The 18,904-nt window shown below is 44.2% G+C and overlaps 1 protein-coding gene across 1 annotated transcript in view; it reads right to left on the reverse strand.

Annotated features, from left to right (window-relative positions):
* The window catches only part of gabbr1b (gamma-aminobutyric acid (GABA) B receptor, 1b), a 94,897-nt gene that overhangs the window by 58,931 nt on the left and 17,062 nt on the right, over window positions 1-18,904 (reverse strand). Inside the window, exon 6 of the mRNA XM_070846537.1 lies at window positions 5,558-5,718. Coding sequence (XP_070702638.1) covers window positions 5,558-5,718 — 161 coding nt within the window. The remainder of the gene's footprint in view (window positions 1-5,557; window positions 5,719-18,904) is intronic.

The raw sequence follows: 18,904 nt of genomic DNA on the forward strand, positions 1-18,904 counted from the left end.
CAAGTCCACTGCCTAATTCACCATCAAGCACTGTGCTGCAAAGTGTTGAAGTGGGATTCTGTCATGAAGGTTATTTGGTTATTATTTATTTCATAAATAGTGTTATTTATTTCCTTAATAGTGTTATTATTTATTTCCTGACTTTTTTTCTGTGAAGATCCCGGAAAGGGTTATTAATATTTGGTTATGTGTGGCTTTCTGGAAAACAATAAATGTTTACATTTAGGCACCCCTGCGATCGTCACACTTTTTCTGTTACAAACTGACCCCGGCCCCCCATCAGAGAAGGGAAAAGTTATGTGGCCCTCACAGGAAAAAGTTTGGGGACCCCTGGTATAAACCCTGTCTCCCCTTCGTTACTATGGGCAACGTGAGATCGCTGGTAAACAAGATGGAGGAGCTAACAGCGTTAGCCAGGAGTCAGATGGAGCACCGGGAGTGTAGTCTGGTGTGCTTTTTGGAGACATGGCTGCATCAGGACATTCCCGACGACAATTCAAGATTCAAGATTCAAGATTCAAAGTGTTTGTCATGTGTACAGTGCAGAAAATGTTTCCATTGGTGGCTTCCAAACTGTTCGGGCCGACAGGGACTGCACCAAGAGCGGTAAGCAGAAAGGAGGGGGGCTTGTTGTTCTGGTGAACAACAGGTGGTGCAATCCTGCTCATATGACTATCAAGGAGCACATCTGCAGCCCGGACATTGAACTGTTTGCTGTTGGTCTCCGTCCACGTTGCCTGCCACGGGAGTTTTCACATGTTGTTGCGGTGACTGTTTACATTCCTCCTTCTGCCAACCCGACTTCGGCGTGTGACGTCATCCACTCTGCCATCGCCCGGGTACGTGAACTGTTCCACCAGAGAGGAGAGGACCCTGGACTCTGGACTCACCTGATTTACTTTTGTGTTTGAAGTTTATTCTTATTCTTTTGGAGCTGTGTGTAACAAAAAGCAATTTCCCCCCGGGGATTATTAAAGGAATTCTGATTCTGATTCTGATTCTGAGGACTGTGACGGGCAGGATATCCATCAGAGCATGTTCAGTATGATGTGCAGCTGGCCTGGCAGAGTGGTGGCGTTGTGCAGAGGTCTGTGATCGATGAGTGATCCGGCCAGCACTTCTTACATTTGGCTAACTGCGCTCAATATGGCTTTTTCACACGGACAAGCTTCATCATCCAGCCATCCATCTGCTCCTGTTTGTGAGTAGATACGTTCTTGCCTTTTTCTTGGAGCCAAATCTGTATTTGTTTGAACTGCAGTTGTCTTGGTTACTGTTGTCATGCCAACCTCAACACCCCCCTCCCCCACTAGGCTTTTGAAGTTTGGATCCAATGCAAAGCAGTTTGAACCAGAGTGATGCTTCACTGTGCACTTAATTGTTTATATAGCTATACAGTTAAAACCAAATAAAAAGAATGACTATAAGAGAGAAAGCTCTCTGCTCACACAGCATACAGTGACTCGACATATACAGTATGTCCCTCTCACAGATTTTTAGAGATAGAAACCCAGGGCCTCCAAACTTAAACAGATAAAAAAAAGAATATGAAAAAGCTTTAACCTCCATTTGACAAATTGCAGGTGAGGAGTAACAAACAAACAGCTGATCAGTCAAACACAATCATGCTGGACAAAAACAATCCTGTAATCCCTGACGTGTATTATTACTTCCAGTAATTTGGTGCTCTTAAGTGAAGTGCAACATGCAATTCCCAACCCTGAATCATGTCAAATGCTACATGAAAAATTAAAATCTATTTGACTTTGACATACCTAAAAACAGGACTCCAAAGGCGACTCATATTGGTTAAAGCCCATACACTTCTATGCATGTCTTCTATGCATTGGTTAGCTTCAGCTAATGACAGCTGCTTCTCTTGATGCAGTTTGTCACACAGTATGTTGTCACGACTCATGTTGCTTTGAAAGCTCATGTTATCAAAGAACTAATTGTCAGGCTTCTGTAATCACTGACAAATTATAATTGGCCTTAAATCAAAGCCCACATCTCCAATTTGTTCACTGACTCATATATGTCTGGTGTCAGATAACTGTAGAGTAAGGATGCCATTTCCCTACAAAGCTAGCTACCTGGCTACATCCACAAATAATTACCATAAAAATAATAACAAGTGTAAACACTTGTTGTAAGTAGAGCTCATACTACAGGAGTTTCTTTTTTTAATCGCTTTAGAAGTCGGGCTGCATCACACACATAAGGAGAATGGTCACAGATGCTCTCCTCTCTAATCACTAACACTACAAGATTTGAACATAATGGCGCACCACACACTGCAGGATATGATCAAGATTATCATGCTGGAGAGACCAATGGACTCCTTGTGTGATCTTATCTCATGGGGTGTCATTTGCTAATGATCTGGAGTGAGAGAAAACTAAAGCAGAGAGCTAAATGACTGGTTGGAAAAATGTTGTCACCATGGGCTCTCTCTCTTTGTCTATCTCTCTCTTTGTCTCTCTCTCTCTCTCTCTCGCTCTCTCTCTTTGTCTGTCTCTCTCTCTCTTTGTCTCTCTCTCTCTCTCTCTCTCTCTCTCGCTCTCTCTCTTTGTCTGTCTCTCTCTCTCTTTGTCTATCTCTCATTGGCTGTTGTGGTCTTGTGACGTAGTGACGTAGTTATCCAGATTTTGAATCCCAAATATCAAACATGTTTGAAAAGATCGGGGCCCCGATGAGTCTGTGAGTACATCTGGAGGTTTAAGACTGGATCTGTAAACCCCTCACATTACCAGTTCATCACATTACCAGTTCATCTGGCAATGTTGGCACTGACCAAGGCACCAGACCAGACTTCTCCCACAACCGCTATCGTGGGTGCCATGACAAAACTACATATTTTACTTACTTTACAAAAAATGTGAGGCTAACAAATCAGTCTCAGTGAACTAAGTGAAACAACAAACATGTGCCAGTGTTCATAAATGGGATGAGGTTTCCTTTAAAGCATTTTAAATGTAGTGCTTGCATTAGTTTTTCATCCCCATGTATCTCCCTGCAACCCTGTTCACACTGTTTGCAACAACAAAAAGGTAAAGTGGGAAATGGAATACATAAATACATACCAGCATACATTTTTATCAGTGCAAACTCTGAGGATCACTTTGAACTGGGGGATACAACCCTAACCCTAACAGCAGATAGAAACAAAGAAATCAAGTCTCAGCCACATGGAGAGGTTACACATTGTCTCCAGAAGCCATCCAGAATTCTGGTTTGAAGTTGTAATTTGAAAACAGACGACAGTGACTGCCTCACAGTTGTACGCAGGCGTGTCATATGCCCCCACAGCATTGAGTGATGTGGATTCAAACTGTTCTCTGGTGTCAAAGGCCTGCGATTTGTTGATCCAACGACTTCTCGGTAAGGAAGCCTATCAAGTGTCATTCACAGTTTTTTTTATACAAACAAAACAATCCAGTGTCACATGACTTGGTGAAACACTTACTGTACATGCAACCTGATCTCACAGACATACGCAAACTGGCCACAACCTCTGAACGCAGCATGACGTGGTGGCGGCACATAATCAGGGCAGGGCACCACATTTTGATACTTTTATGGCACTGACTGAATCGCGTTGAAACTAGAGAGTATTAAAAAACTATCATGGCATTTTATGGTATTTTGGCACCAAATTTTGGAAAACTCTGGAGTAAATCTCATCAGCATCAGCAAGCCAATAAGCATGCAGCACGCTTGTAGCAACATCTCATTATGCTTTTGATTGGCTGTCTAACAGCAGGCTCTGCACTGCACACTATTCTGGGTGGGCATGGTGGTGCGTGTGGTGCTGCTTATCCTGCAGTTAACGCTGGTAACATTGTTGTGGGGACGTAGTGCCCACCCTCAGCCCCCCAGCCCCCAGCCATGGTATCGGTACTGCTATTTCTTTTTGATTGGCATCCATATAACATGGAATGTGTTCAAATGTACCAGTACCATGGAAGATGTTATCATTCCTATGCTATATATGATCACTGGAGTGTACCAGCAACAGTCCTACTCTCATGGTAATAATCATTTTCATGGTCGTCATTTAAGCATAGAGCGTAGTTTGGGTTATAACACATTAGTTACATAAGTTAAGTTACATTACACACATGAGGTGAGTGAAGTGACGCAGTCTAAGTAATGTAAGGTACGTCCATGATGTAGGCTAAATACATTACATATGTTTTGTACATTAGATAGAATAATCAATCAATCTTTATTTATATAGCGCCAAGTCACAGCAGTGTCATCTCAAGACGCTTTCCATAAAGAGCAAACTCTTTAATCAAGAGAGAGACCCAGCGATTCAGGAAGTCACAACAAGCACAAATGAGAACAGCAGCTATAGTCCTGCTAATGAGAAGTAGGAATAAGACACAAGTCTGGAGGTGACAGTCCTGTGTTTGAACCATCCAACGACCCTGACAGAATATTAACCCATGACATCCCACCACCACCAAACGCTGTGTTAAGAGGTCGCGGTCACGTCAAGCATTTCTCTGAGGCTAGCCTGTGTCTATGCCTGTGGACTAGAATACTGTGATGCTACTTACAGGAAACATTTGTTCACTTTTGGCTCACCCCCCTGACCTTCACACCCTTATTGTTCACTGCACCAATATCAAACAGCTTTCTGTTTCTAAGTGTGTGTCTTCAACCACCATCATTTCCTGGTCTACTCTCCTGCTCCGATCACATTTGAATGTAAGATGCTGTTTTTCTTCCAGAATGTTTGGAGACCAGGAAAAGTGAAAGCCAACAAACATAGATGAGCAGTCTCTGGTGTGAACAGACAGGGAGTTATTGGCAGAGGATATATGGTGCAGGCTGTATAGCTGCTGCTCTTATGTAAATGTACACACATGCAGATATCCCTCCACTATACAGGAGGGAGAACATTTCTCTGGGGCTTCGACCCATTTTAAAACATACAATACACAGAGGATTGCCAATTATCCTGATGATGACCTAAGGTTATGTGGGAGACATAATCACAGTGCAGCGATAGAATTAAAACAGCCACAGTGAAACGGTCTGCTGTGTGGATTAAAAGAGATATGATCAGAACACTGAGGTGCAGCCTCCCCTCAGAGATGACGAGCTCTCAAATAAAGTCTGAAGGTTAGCCTTTCCTGCTACTTTCATTTTTAAGAAATTACAAAGCACTCGTTCTTGTTGATCAGTTATAAGTTAATGAGAATGGATGATTCCTAGTGTTTATTCTTTGTTCTTAGTAATACTGTCATAATAATAAAAAATAGCCTGTGGGTGTCAAACTTTCTAATTAGCTTCTCCAAGTCTGTGGTGAAAAGTGATTAGAACTCATTACTGAAGGGTTCTAGTCATTAACTCTGCAGTTGTTAATGAATGAATTTCACACCAGATTCACACAGACTCATTTAATGGGTTAGAAAAGACTTCAAATGATGCTAAATGATCACATGGATGTTTCACAGTCTACAGGACAGGACCTGACAGTCTGATCAACACATTAAACAGGGTGAAAGATGAGTTTATACTGAAAATGAATTCAACTGTTACTCACCATGCTGTCATAGTGGATCAGCTCCAGCTCGTAGTCCGGCAGGATGTCGCTCCTCTCGTTCACCAGGTTCAGAGCCATCTGAGCGGCAGGGAGGCAGGCTTGTCCTCCGGGCCAGCCTCCACTCATGGGGAAGAGGGCTCCGATGTAGAGCTTCTTCTTGCCTAGAGCCGGGCAGGAGCAGGAGAGGAGGACAGTGAGGGTGAGGGTTAGAGAGCTGCGGAGGAGGCCTCGGCAGAGCCCGGCCATGGCTGCAGAGGATGCCCGAGGCTCAGCTTCTTCTTCCAGGAACGATAACTTGGAGTCTGCGGCGCGCTGTGCTCGGGTCAGGAGCTCGGGATCCCCATGAGCAGCACGAGACCGGAGCACATTTAGAGCACTGGTGGACACAGTGATCACGATTCTGACTCTGTCCAGCCAAAAAAATAAAACGATTCAACAGCTGACAAACAAATCAGACAGTCCTCCGCTGCTGCTGCTGCTCTCCCACTACAGCCCCCCCTGTGGGAACGACCATCAGCCCATGGAGCACATGCTGGGGGAGGAACTTGAGAAACCCTCGATGTTAGAACTTAGAACGCACGCGGGTCAAACGAGCTGCAGCTCATCTAAGAGCAGAGCAGAGCCTGCCCCCCCCCACCCCCCCGGCCGAGCCTCGAGCTGACGGCGGGCTCTGTCCAAGGTGGGCTGCTCACACGGAGCTACGGACCCCACAGACTCCGCTCCTCTGCCCCCCCCCACCACCACCCCCTTATGTAATATTCACAGAAATCCACCCCGAGCCGTATTGTGCCCCTCCTCAGCAGCTACAGACAACACACAGGAGGCATGTTGTGCACGAAAAAGGTCTGTGGTCGGTAGTCCAGCGGGCAGGGGGGGGGCAGGGCCGGCCTCGGGAGGAGGGGAGGAGGTGCTGCTGGATGCGGTGAGTCCTCCGGAGGAGAAAGAAGAGACACGACGGAGCAGCGTCGGTCCATCCGCAGGTCTGAGCCTCACTGAGGCTGACTGCAGCAGCGGGAGGGGGCGGGGGGGGGGAGGGATTTCAGACTCTCCATTTCACATACCACTTTAAATTTGCAATCCCTTAACACAGCCCCCTCATTTATCTTTCCTCCTCCCGATGGGAAGCCTTCCTCCCCCTCTCCCCCCCTCGGCCTCCTTCTGTCTTTACATCGGCCACCACACCTGGTGCAGTGACTTCACCATGTGGACTGTGGCTGTGGAAACCACAAATCCTCCTCACATGGCTTTCAGTGGGGGTCTGAGTGCTGTGCTTTTCTTTCACATTCACTCCTACAACCAGAATTAGCCCCTGCTTTTAGGGCCCCCCAGTTGTATTTTTTTGTCAGCGTGGAAAAGCCTCATGAAGACCTTTCTTCAAATGAAACGCATTCATTAGATTCAATTCACTCATACCGTGGCAAAACAGAGCCTCGGCCCCCCTCGGCCCCCCTCGGCTCCTCCACTCTCCCTGCACTGTGTGTCCAACCTGTGTCCTGAACGCAACACTATCCACAACTTTTCAACTTAGTAAAAACATTTTGCTCCATTTACAAGAAGTAGTTCCATCTGTAAAGAAGAGCATGCGGAGGTCTGCCGTGGCCCCCACACCTCTGCTGTCTGACCTTCAACCTTTAGGAGGTTATTTCTCAGACTGACATCACTGAGCCGTGTTTGCTGACTTAATGACACCTTCATCTCATACAGGTCACATGTGGCCAGTAGCAGGAAATAGGTACTGGCACATATGCTGGCAGTGAGTAACAAGACATGTCACATGAAGAAGTGTGTCCATTTCACATTGTGTTCCCCAGAGAGCGCTGTCCTCTCATTGCATCTCTCCATCACTATTCATAAATAAACAGCTTGTTGGAGTAATGTGTTTAACTTAAAACTGAATTTCAACATATTGCCAACTGATTTTTGCTAACATAAAAATAACCTTACCGGCCTTATAATAAGCCAAAGTCATCTTTTGATTTAGCGAGCCACGTTTCAGAGGTCTCACTGAGCCGTAATGAATCATGCTCTGCCTCTCCCCCACACACTCCTACATATACACTTTGTTCATCACCGTCTCTCCCGGAGAGCGGTGAAGCCTTCCACTTTGTCCCCGTGTATGTGTGCTTTAATAATGTATCAGCGCAGTGATGGGCTGATACTGATCCTTCTCTCTTCACTCTCATTATTTGCTTCATTCTTTCTTCCCATTTCCAGCAGCCACGGAGTCTCTGCTGTTCTTTCCTCATATCTGGCGCTGCAATGTGATGTCTATCTCTTTCTCCTCTACCCCATGTCTGTTTCCAGGCACAGCTCTCCACCTGGCCAGCTCTCATTTTCTTGGGTGGGTTGACTTGTATCTCTCTGTGCCTCCTCCTGTCTGTTTTGCCATCTCCCTGGGATTATCCATGCTGCTGGAGAGGCATGTACAGTATTTGTGCCTCCCACAAATTGTCAGAGCAAGCTCATTGCTATCAACAGACTGTGCCGTCATTTCCCGAGACTTCAGAGCAGACAGCTCAGCACACACAACTTGTAAAGGCAGAAGAAAACATGATCCATTTGGAGTGCTTCCCTCCTCGGTAAATTGGAATAACACTTTAAGCAGAGCTGATTACTGATTCCCTGGCTTTATAAATAATAGGCTAATTCTGTAAAATGGAACACTCATGATGTACTGGGTAAGAGCAGAGCTGCTAGTTTTCTATGAATATGATTAAGAGCTCAGGATAGTTCACTCTTGTAATCCTGTTCCACTTCTTCAGTGATGCATGCCAAGGTCATGTGTGTGCTATAAACTGTACAAGTCATGATTTACGTCAGATTGGAGCATGTTCATATAGAGGGCCAAATTAGCCTCAAACTAACCAGCACGTCTTTGCAGGAATACTGCACTGCCCCAGATTAGCTGGATCTCAGTTAGTTTAGGATCATTTGATTAAATATAGTGTGGCTCTGTACCTTGTCAGCATAATATCAACCACATTTGAGGTTTTAAAACTACACATGGTCCCGGTACAAGAGAGATTCTCAGCAAAAACGATTTACAGGAAAACGCGATGCTGACCAATTTAGTGTTCTTTATAGAATGGCCCTGCATCCCTTCAGATTACATTCAAACTGGCAGGGCATCATTAAGATTCAGGGCCAATGCAGGAAGCAGTGCGTCATTTAGTGAGGTTCTGGATGTGAACTGTGGATGTTACATACTGTAACTGCCAAGAGCAGATATTGTAGAAACAAATTATTCTAAAGACTTGGTGTGGAATATAATCCAGCATTTAGCAGAATTGTTCAAAATCAGCTTTTGTCTGATGTTTTATTAATATGAGGAAATGTTTTTAAAGAATATATCTGCAAAACATTCACTTGTATGTTGAGGCAGCTCACAGTTAGAGGAAAATCAAATAACAATCATTCGACAACCGAAACTTAACCAAAGTGTTTTAGCAGCCTGAATCAAACCATCACTATATAGGGGTACATTCATCAAGGCCAATTTAGTCTAGTCAAACATTGCATCAAAAAGAGAGCTGCTGGGATGGTTCATCGTCTGTCTCTCTCTCTTTGGTATTCCTTTCTTTATTTTGCCTCTTCCTCTGTCTTCTCCTCGCTGTCCCTATTTCTTTCTTGTATTGTCTCTAACCAAGTTTTACATTTCTATATTTGCCCGAGCACTAAAGCCCTGCAGGGTAGCTTCCAAACAATATCACATGTGACATGTTACCATTACTTATGCTACTGCAGTGCCCCAGTTTGTTTGCAGTGCAGCTGCATAAAGCTACATTCTAATCTATGTTCTGTAGCATGCTCAGTATGTATGACAGCGCTAAGGACAGTGTCTCAAATCCATGGCAGGCCAGGTCAGTGTGAGTCAAGAGCAGATCCAAAGAAAAAGTCAAAGACTGAGATCAGGTAACCCACCAGGGAGCCTGCAGGGCAAAATGAGCTGCAGGCTTGGCAGTTTACAAGCTTACGACTGAACCGTGAAGTTCAATTTCTGAGGCAACATGAATGAGATGACCTAAACTTCTTGTAAGAATGTAAAGTTATAACACGCACCGTTCCGTGGCAAATGAGCAAACTGCATGAAACTATGTGATACGGTTGAAAGCAGCAGGATAAGCAGCTAAACAGACCTTGACTAAAGATTATTTTGATGACTTATGTTTCTTTTTTTCCTGGGAACCTGACAAATTAGTGAGCTTGTGTTTTATTTGCTCTGGCAGGTACATATGGCCTCCCTCTCGTTCAGACAGATTCCCAGCTGAGGCCAATCACAACCTTTACTCTAGCATTAGTCCACAAAGTGGCTGCCACTGATGAGGAGCATTCTGTTGAATCATGCAAGTATTAAACAAACTGGATGATATATTTTCTATAAAAGAGGAACAGACAACTGCATTTAAAACTTGGTTGATGAGAAAGATATGTCTGCCGTACGGACAGGATTTGGTAATGTCACATGTGTCGTAGCTCCGGCTGTAGGTTGTTCCAATCGTATACAAAGGCATTTTGGTCTGCACCTGGTAAACATGCCCCTTGGTAATCAAAAACGAGGTTCCAGACTAATTCACATTTGGGTCATTTTAGAGAGCAATGGCAACCTATATTAGTTGTTTCTGAGGACTAGATGGTAAGGTACATACACTTTGCCCATTTGACCGAAGCATTATCACTACAACTCAACTTTGATGTCACTATTGAAAAAATGATTCAGGCTCTGTCTATCCTGTTCCACCCATTAATCAGACAATGACACTGATGTATTTCTACTCCAGTTTAACACATTGGGTGATTTCAATGAGGTTAATGTGGTGAAATTGCAGTGCAAGCGAGGCTGGGTCTCTTTTTTTGTATTTCATGCACAGAAGAACAATCTCTCCCTGCTGTCTGTCAAAACTGCATCCTGTCAGGGTTGGCTGCATGAGACCACATTGGCATGCAGCTTTCAGCAGAACTCCAGAGCCAAATGTCAGCCTTGGTAATGACAGCACAAAGACCAAAAGAAAAGATGCTGGAAAAAAGGTGCTGACAGCAAGTTCATCAGTGGTTAAGTTTCTGCTGGTCAAGCACTGGATTTCCACTGGTCAGTAACTGAGTTTCCACTGGTCAGTAACTGGATTTTCACTGGTCAGTAACTGAGTTTCCACTGGTCAAGCACTGGATTTCCACTGGTCAGTAACTGAGTTTCCACTGGTCAGTAACTGAGTTTTCACTGGTCAGTAGCTCGGTTTTCACTTGTCATTAGCTGGGTTTGCAGAGGGCACAGGTCATGAAGGGGTAGAGTTTTGGCCCACGAATAAAAGGGAATCACTGGGTTTGATTTGCAATATCCCTGTACAGAGAAGGTCTCACTGATAGGTGAGGACATCTTCACACAAGACAGCAGATCTGGGAGGATAGTATAAAACCTCCCATGTGTTGTGCCTTCCCACTTAAGCTCTCAGTGTCTACGCCCTCCTCAGGCCTACAGTACCGTTAGCAGCGACAAGGACAGGGATTTTTACTGAAAGGGCAATGTACACTTAGACAACAGAAATGTGACAATCGTCAGAGATTTCAAAGTATCCCTTTAATATCTGTGGGTGTATGTGGGAATGTAGGTGTGATGAGATACTTGATTTATCAGGTATTAAACCTTCACAGAATCAACATTTCAATCTGCTGATTTTATCTCTTGAGAACACTTAATGTGTTCACTGTATTGTGAAATATATATATATATATATATATATATATATATATATATATATATAAATATGGTAGAAGTGGTGCCTAAATTAAACAATTTCAGCAGGAGATATAGTTTTAATTTCAACACAATAATCAATTCAACTTATTCATTCATTATAATAGTCATTATAGTCAAAAAACCCAAACCAAAGCTCGATGTATGATATGGTAGCATAGCAAGCATTTTACATCAACTGCACAGTTCTTTTCTATATTTTCTCTAAAAAACAAAAAACAAAATATGGTTAGCTGCGTGTCTTTCACTCAAAACGACTAACATAGAAGAAGTATGTTTTTGCTCTCTTCACAGTAACTTCACAACTGAATAATTACACTGTTATACACATGCACAGTGGAAACATGTACAATCATGTACAGTCAGACTTGTACACATAATTTGAGATGACAATATGCTGTAAGCACTAAATGGTCTGTATTTGTATGGAGCCTTTCTTGTCATTTCAACTACTCAAAGCCTCATTCACCCATTCACACATCATTCATTTATTCAGGAGGAATCTAAGTTGGAGGAGACTGTTCTTTCACACACATTCACACACTGAAGCTGCTTCAGGAGCCAGTTCTTGCCCAAGGACACTTTGACGTGCTGACTCATAAGAGCCGGGGATCGAACCACTGACCTTCTGATTGAGGGATGACCCACTCTAACCACAGCCGCTCCACTACAGTGCCCATGGCCAGGCATTCACTTTCCGCCTGAGCCCAGAGCTGTTGGGTCTACTGCTGAGCTCTCCTCTTCAAAGTGGGACTTGCTACATGAAACCAGTGGCCTCTGCACCACCTTAAAACCAAACTAATCTTGTTAATCAAGGTGAAACCTGAAGTACCAGTATGTGTTGATTTCTCTCACTTCTTGAAGGCAGGAAGTGCTTTTTACCACCCTAGTGGACCCCCACTCCTCACTTGTGTTGACTGTGGCTGACATCTGTTAATGATAAAGATGAAAGTGGCGGGGCTTGTTGCGGCCAGAGGTTTCAAATGGATGCGGTTACAAAGTGGCATAGCTGAATGGAAAAGGAGGGATTGTTAAGTGCCTGCTTGTGCAATGGTCCTGATAGGACTCTTGGAACTGCAGGCTACATCTGATATTCATGGGCTTTCTGTCCCTGGCTCAGCAGTAAGGCTTTAGGGCTGTTCTAAAATAAAGCACAGGCTCAAGTGACAATGGGATGAGAGAAAAACAGGCAGAACCTGGAGTTTCAATCCCAGTCTGATAACACATCATTCTTTATTTCTAATTTCAGTTAATGTATTGCAGAGGCCCACCTGTGGGTCATGTGGAGCTGTTAATTTACATGATATATTTGCATTGTAGTGATTAAAATAGTCTGCAAATAGATGTGAATAGAACTAAGAAGCAGGCACCAAGTCTAAAAGTCTTTCAGGGTCACTGTGTCTTTCCTTTGGCAGCCAGAAGTGCCCAGCAAGCCTCATTAACATGTCACACCATCTGGTCTTTTCCGCTGGCATTCTGCTGCTGAATGGCACTGCGGGCATCTTTGAAAGCAGCTCTTCACCAAAGGCTGTACGGCCTCAATCAATTCCTCATGCTACTGTGGTCGGTTGCATGGGTTGCCAGGTCACATGAGGTAGCATATTTGGCTGTGCAGGTTGCTAGATTGCTGCATGGCGGCACAATTGGTTGAACAGGAACGAAACTGAATTTACAAACTGGCATAATGTCCACACTGTATATGCAGCATTTTGACTTGTAATTATATAAGGCCTCTGCCAACAAAGCATAAACCCTTGTTCCACATGGTACCTGTCCCACCTCCTTCACTGAGCTGCATAATTTCTTTAGCTGAGCACAGCCCTGTCATTATTGCATTAATCCTTTTATCACCTCACCATGGAACAGTTTCCACAAGTGGAAACCAACTTGCATCTGTTTTAATATTTCTTAAATGACATCAGCACCAGTTTCCAGCTCTTCCAGCAGTAAGCAGAACACAGTTAACAGCAAACACTGCAGTGGGAGCAACACATTGCATCAGTCTTTGATGTCATTAGTCAGCTGATTCTCTCTGGGCCAACACAGATTATGTCTGTGTCCTTGTTGCAGATTTTACAATGACACAGAGCCACTGGAGAAACAGTGATGGAGTCATGGCTGTTAGCCCCCCTTTGGTATCACCCCACCCCCCCATCTGCCCTGTTGAACTGGAGTGTGAAATATGAGCGACTTTCTAACACACCTGCTGTTTAAACCGTCTGTCCCCAAATCCTGTTCCCAGTTTGTTTCCTACCGTCACCTCCCTCTAACTTGTACACACATCCTTATCTTCTCCTCGAATCAGCTCATACAGTGAAGACATGTCACCACTTCCCTCCAGGATCTAATTCAGTGATTCAGTCTTTTTTGAAGAGTAATAAAAAGGTAATTCAGCGTTTTTCTAGTGCATTTAATCCATTTTATTTACAAAGAACATTCGCGTGTGAAACTTGTGATTGGATTCAAAGATTCAGTGTGAATAGGCTACACGACTATGCAGCTTATTCATTTTCTAACCTCAGCAATCAAAGGCACATTAGTACACACATCAGTAAGCAATCTCACTGTTGACAATCATGTGACATTTGACGCTGCTCCAGATTCTCTTTAGTTCATTAGTAAGCTCCGTCAACATCTTTCAAACTTGAGTTCCCCATATTGCAAACCAGGGTCTTACAAATTAAGTCACCAAGCCCAAACTGAAATGACACTAGGGAGAGCTAAGTGTGGATAGGATACGGTTACAAGTAAACAATCACAAAACTTGCTAGTTTAGTTATGGAGAGACGAGATGGTTTCAAAGAAAAACCCAACATTTGCAGGTCTGTAACAGGGTGCAAACTCACTACATGCAAGGACTGTCTACACCACACAGCTGCACTCAGTGTTGGCATTAGGCAAAAACTGCATGTATAGGGCACAATCATCCAACATGAACATAACTCCTAGAAACACTGGATGTAAGTTCCTTATCCATCCAAGGATGAGTACAGAACTAGCCGGCAGCGAGTGAAGGCTTAAATACTGGCTTAATGATTGATCAGGAGCAGGTGAGTGGAATAGGTGGTGGGAGTGGCTGGCAGGTGAGTGGAAAAACTAGGAGAGTTAACTAGAAGACTGACACCAGACATGTTTGTGTCCCATTTCAGTTGTGGTCCAGTTTTGTTCCATCTTCCACACAGCTTCTGTGTCGTTTAATTGTGTTTTTTTTTCTAGCATACAGACAGCAGGTTAGAGTGAAAGTGAAAGGGTTTTCCACTTCTAAGATGAACATTGTCCGTGCTATTAAAAAATCTTCTCACTGGGACCAGCCCCTAGTTTACGCTGCTATAGGCTTAGATTGCCGGGGGACTCCCATGATGCACTAGGCTCCTCTCTCCTCCTCTTCCTCTCCATCCTTCTGCTTCATGTCTCTTTAATATCTGTTACTAACTTGATATCTTCCCCGAAGCCTTTCTGTGCTTTTCTCATCTCTCTGGTTCCTGTGGATCCTGGTCCTGGTTCTCCTGCTGTGGTTCTCAGGTTCCTGTGGATCCTGGTCCTGGTTCTCCTGCTGTGGTTCTCTGGTTCCTGTGGATCCTGGTCCTGGTTCTCCTGCTGTGGTTCTCTGGTTTCTGTGGATCCTGGTCCTGGTTCTGCTGCTGTGGTTCTCTGGTTCCTGTGGATCCTGGTCCTGGTTCTGCTGCTGTGGTTCTCTGGTTCCTGTGGATCCTGGTCCTGGTTCTCCTGCTGTGGTTCTCTGGCTTCATGAATCACTGCTGAGGATCGTCGGCCACTCGTCATGTTTTTCAGTGTTACCATAGTGATAATTTATTAGTCACATTCCTATTGTCAGTGCTATAGCTGCTGTTAGTATGTTGGTTGCTGTTTCTCTCTCTCTCTCTCTCTCTCTCTCCAACCTCCACCCAACACGGACCCCGACAGAAAGCCCCCCCCCCTCTGAGCCTGGTTCTGTTCCAGGTTTCTTCCTGTTAAAGAGAAGTTCTTCCTCCACTGTGTTCTAATATAATATCTGATGCTGCTCATGTGGGGATTCTTGAATCCTTAATGTTGACTTCCTGAATCGTTTGGTCTCTCTCTAATTAAAGAGTTTGGTCTAGACCTCCTCTTTATGGAAAGAGTCTTGAGATAATGCTGTTATGAATTGGTGCTATATAAATAAAGATTGATTGATTGATTGATTGATTGGTTGATAGGGATATATGATTGGGAGTCTGCACGTTTTTTTTTCTGAAAATTGGGTGGATTGTCTCTGATTTCTATCCCGGCTTATCTGCTCTGTACTGCTTGAGGCAGCCAGTCCATGGCTTCCATCAAAAATAGACCAGGTGCGTATTTTTAGCGCAGAGCCGCTTCTGGGACGCTTCTAAAACATGCTACAGCACTTCTGTTGGAATCACAAGCATTAACTAGAGAGGCTGCAATCAGCTGGTTACACAGCTGTGCCCGATGGAATTAAACCTTAAGCGCCGCTTGAGAAGTCTACATCAGGGCAAAGAAAATCTAAAATGGAAGTTGACATGTTGTTGGCAGAAGCTGTGAGGAAAGGGCATTCTATTTTTGACTGGAGAAAAAACTATACTGTCTCAAAATACTGTTGAGTTAAATTTGTGTTGGATCATGAATTTGTTAAAGGGCTGGTCTGAAGTCTTTTCAAGACCTCACGTTTCACATTTTGGCCTTTTCCACGCTCCTTCAGCAGCCATGAAAGCCCTGCATTCATTGGCCCTCAGCTCACTCTCCACAGAGATGAACCTTTAACTGTGTTCAGCCTCTACTGCCTCAACACTTTGTTGAATGTTGAATGTAATGATAGTGAGGAGTTCTTCCATGTGTATCATTGTCTACTGTGGGGGCAGCAGTAGCTGATCATCATCTGACTGTTCGGTATGAGGGCCACCCTGTCTGCAGGCTCAGCCTTCTGCTGCTGGTCTCCAGTTAATTGGGAGCAGTCCAGATACAGAAAGTGACTCACTCTCTCCTTCCTCCTAATATCCCAATTTGTCCTATTAACACCTGAGATTCTCACTTACACAGCTTCTACCTTTCACCTCCATCTCGCTGAGTTTCTCCTGTATTTCTTTCCCACTCACTCATTGCTCAGTCTGCTCTGTTTCACTTGTTGTATCTTCTCTGATGCTGATGATGTGCAGTTGATGAAAGGAAACGTCCGCTGATAACGACCATAATTATACTCACTAAAGGCACATATCAGACACTACACATCAGACACCACACACTCCTCCAGTTCCCTTATCAATACATTGTCTTATTTGACCTCTCACCTATTTCTATGTCCATTCCCTCCCATCCAGCTCTTCTCTCTCCTCCATCTTTCTGTTCCTGTTGAATGTAATAACATTAATGTGATCTGCAGTGTGTCCATAAAACACACTCTAATCTCCCTGGCTGTCTGTGGGTATGTAGCTGAACCTGTCTGGCTATTTCTGGCTCTCCTATTTCATGGTTATAGTGACTCCAGAGCTTATTTATCTGCTCTAGTATGCTCTAGTTTGAAATCCACTGACTGAAGTCAGTGATTTTAGATAGAAGCATGCATTTTTATTTTTAGTACTGGTCTTCATTTTGATGCGTAAATTCTGGAACAATGGCTGCAAATTGAACCTTTTCTTTTAGAATTATATACACTGTAAGTGTGTTCATATTTATCACAAAGCTCATTTTTAGAGGCAGGGTGATAGCCTGGCTCCACACCTCTGAATCACTGCCCATATCTGTGATTTGTTCAGAGATTCAACAGGTATGGTGTTGAGCTCACTGACAACTGTTCCTGCTTGTTGCAGAAACACTGACCATCGATCAGAGCATTAGGCAGGGTTTACAATGGGGAAGGCATCTTTCTACAGTATGTAGCTACCAGCTGGCAACAAACTTAGATCAGATGGATCCAGCTGTGTAGGTTATGTAAGTCAACTTAGTGAAATAACAATTCTTGTAGAAAGACTGGTATATATCTTGCACAGCACAGCGGCAACAGCATCCTCTGCTGCCATAAGAGGTAATTACAGGGTGCTGGCACATTTAATTGTGTTGGTAGCTGAGCAGTGAAGGGTACTGCACTGCTATAACAAGAAGGAAACACTGTTCGCAGGGGAACAGACTTCAACACAAGACTGGGACAGAGAGGAAAGGAAAGATGTCTTCAAGTTAGGTGAAAAGACTTTATTTTACTGCTATGACATCCCTTGGTGTGCATATGGCAGACCTGATTACTGACAACATCTGACCCGCAGCAGGTGTGTGATACAATGTGGTTGCTGACAGCTGAGCAAAGCTCTGATAAATGAATGAGACAAAATAAAACCAGATGGTGAGTTAGTGGAAACACTACGGTCACGCCAAATGTGAATCTACATTCTTTAGAGCCTTTAGAAAATTAGAACGCCCAAACAAGTCTACATTTGGACAACAGCATTAAGGCACCACAATAACTGTTGTGGCAGATAAACAAGAACTGTAGAAGCAGTTGCAGTCAAATTTTAAGTTCCCTCCTCTAAAAATGATGTTTGCCTTCTGTTGAAGCTTGACTGTGCACAATGGTGCCAGTGCAGAGTGTGAAAGTAGTTGTCATGGACACTGCTGGATCCTCCGCTTCTAATCCCCTCCCTCCTGTACACACCCGTCTGCTCATCTTCCACTCACAACCTGCCAGCTTTTCCTGCCAGTGCATCATCCACACCCTCTGCCACTTGTATAGCCTCTTAGATTTGTGACTTGTATCTCAGCAGGATGCTTTTGTACCTCTGCCAGGTTGTCTAGATTTTCAGTTTTTGACTCCTGGAATGGGTTGTACTTTACTCTGGCTCCTGGCTAATATTCTACTTGCAGAACAAAAATCTTTAAAGTGAACATTTACTACACTTTGTTGCATCTGGAAGCTCCCAGCACTCACATCTGTTCCCATTTAACAGCAGCATGTTACTTCTTGGGGGCAGCATGGTGGTGCGGTGGTTAGCACTGTTGCCTCACAGCAAGAAGGTTCCAGGTTTGAATCCCAGTTTGATCCTGGGGTCTTTCTGTGTGGAGTTTGCATGTTCTTCTCCAGGTACTCCGGCTTCCTCCCACGATCCAAAGACATGCACATTAGGTTAATTGGTGACTCTAAATTGCGGGTAGGTGTGAGTATGACAGTATATATGTTGGCCCTGTGATTGGCTGGTGACCAGTCCAGGGTGTACCCCGCCTCTCGCCCGAAGTCAACCATTGCCTCCAGCTCCCCGCGACCCTGACGGATAAGTGGTATAGACAATGGATGGATGTTACTTCTTTCTCAGGACAAAGTAAACCTGCAGTGTGAACCTCCTGGTTGGAATGCAGCTCACATCACAGCTATTCTGCCCTCAAGCGAGGCACTTAACCTGCAATAGATGAGGAGGGAGGAATCTGACAGGCCAATAAATCACAGCATTAATAACGGCATCAGTGTGGGACATCAGGCCAACACATGTCTGTATTTGACAGGCTGCTCAGGTCATTCTGAATACTGGAAATCTGTCCATCTGTCCATTTATTAGACAGGGATGTCACAGCACCCATTCGACGGAGAGGATGTGAGGATTTTACTCTTTCGTAGACAT

Source organism: Pempheris klunzingeri, chromosome 16 (assembly GCF_042242105.1).
Source record: "Pempheris klunzingeri isolate RE-2024b chromosome 16, fPemKlu1.hap1, whole genome shotgun sequence".
Lineage (NCBI taxonomy): Eukaryota > Metazoa > Chordata > Actinopteri > Acropomatiformes > Pempheridae > Pempheris > Pempheris klunzingeri.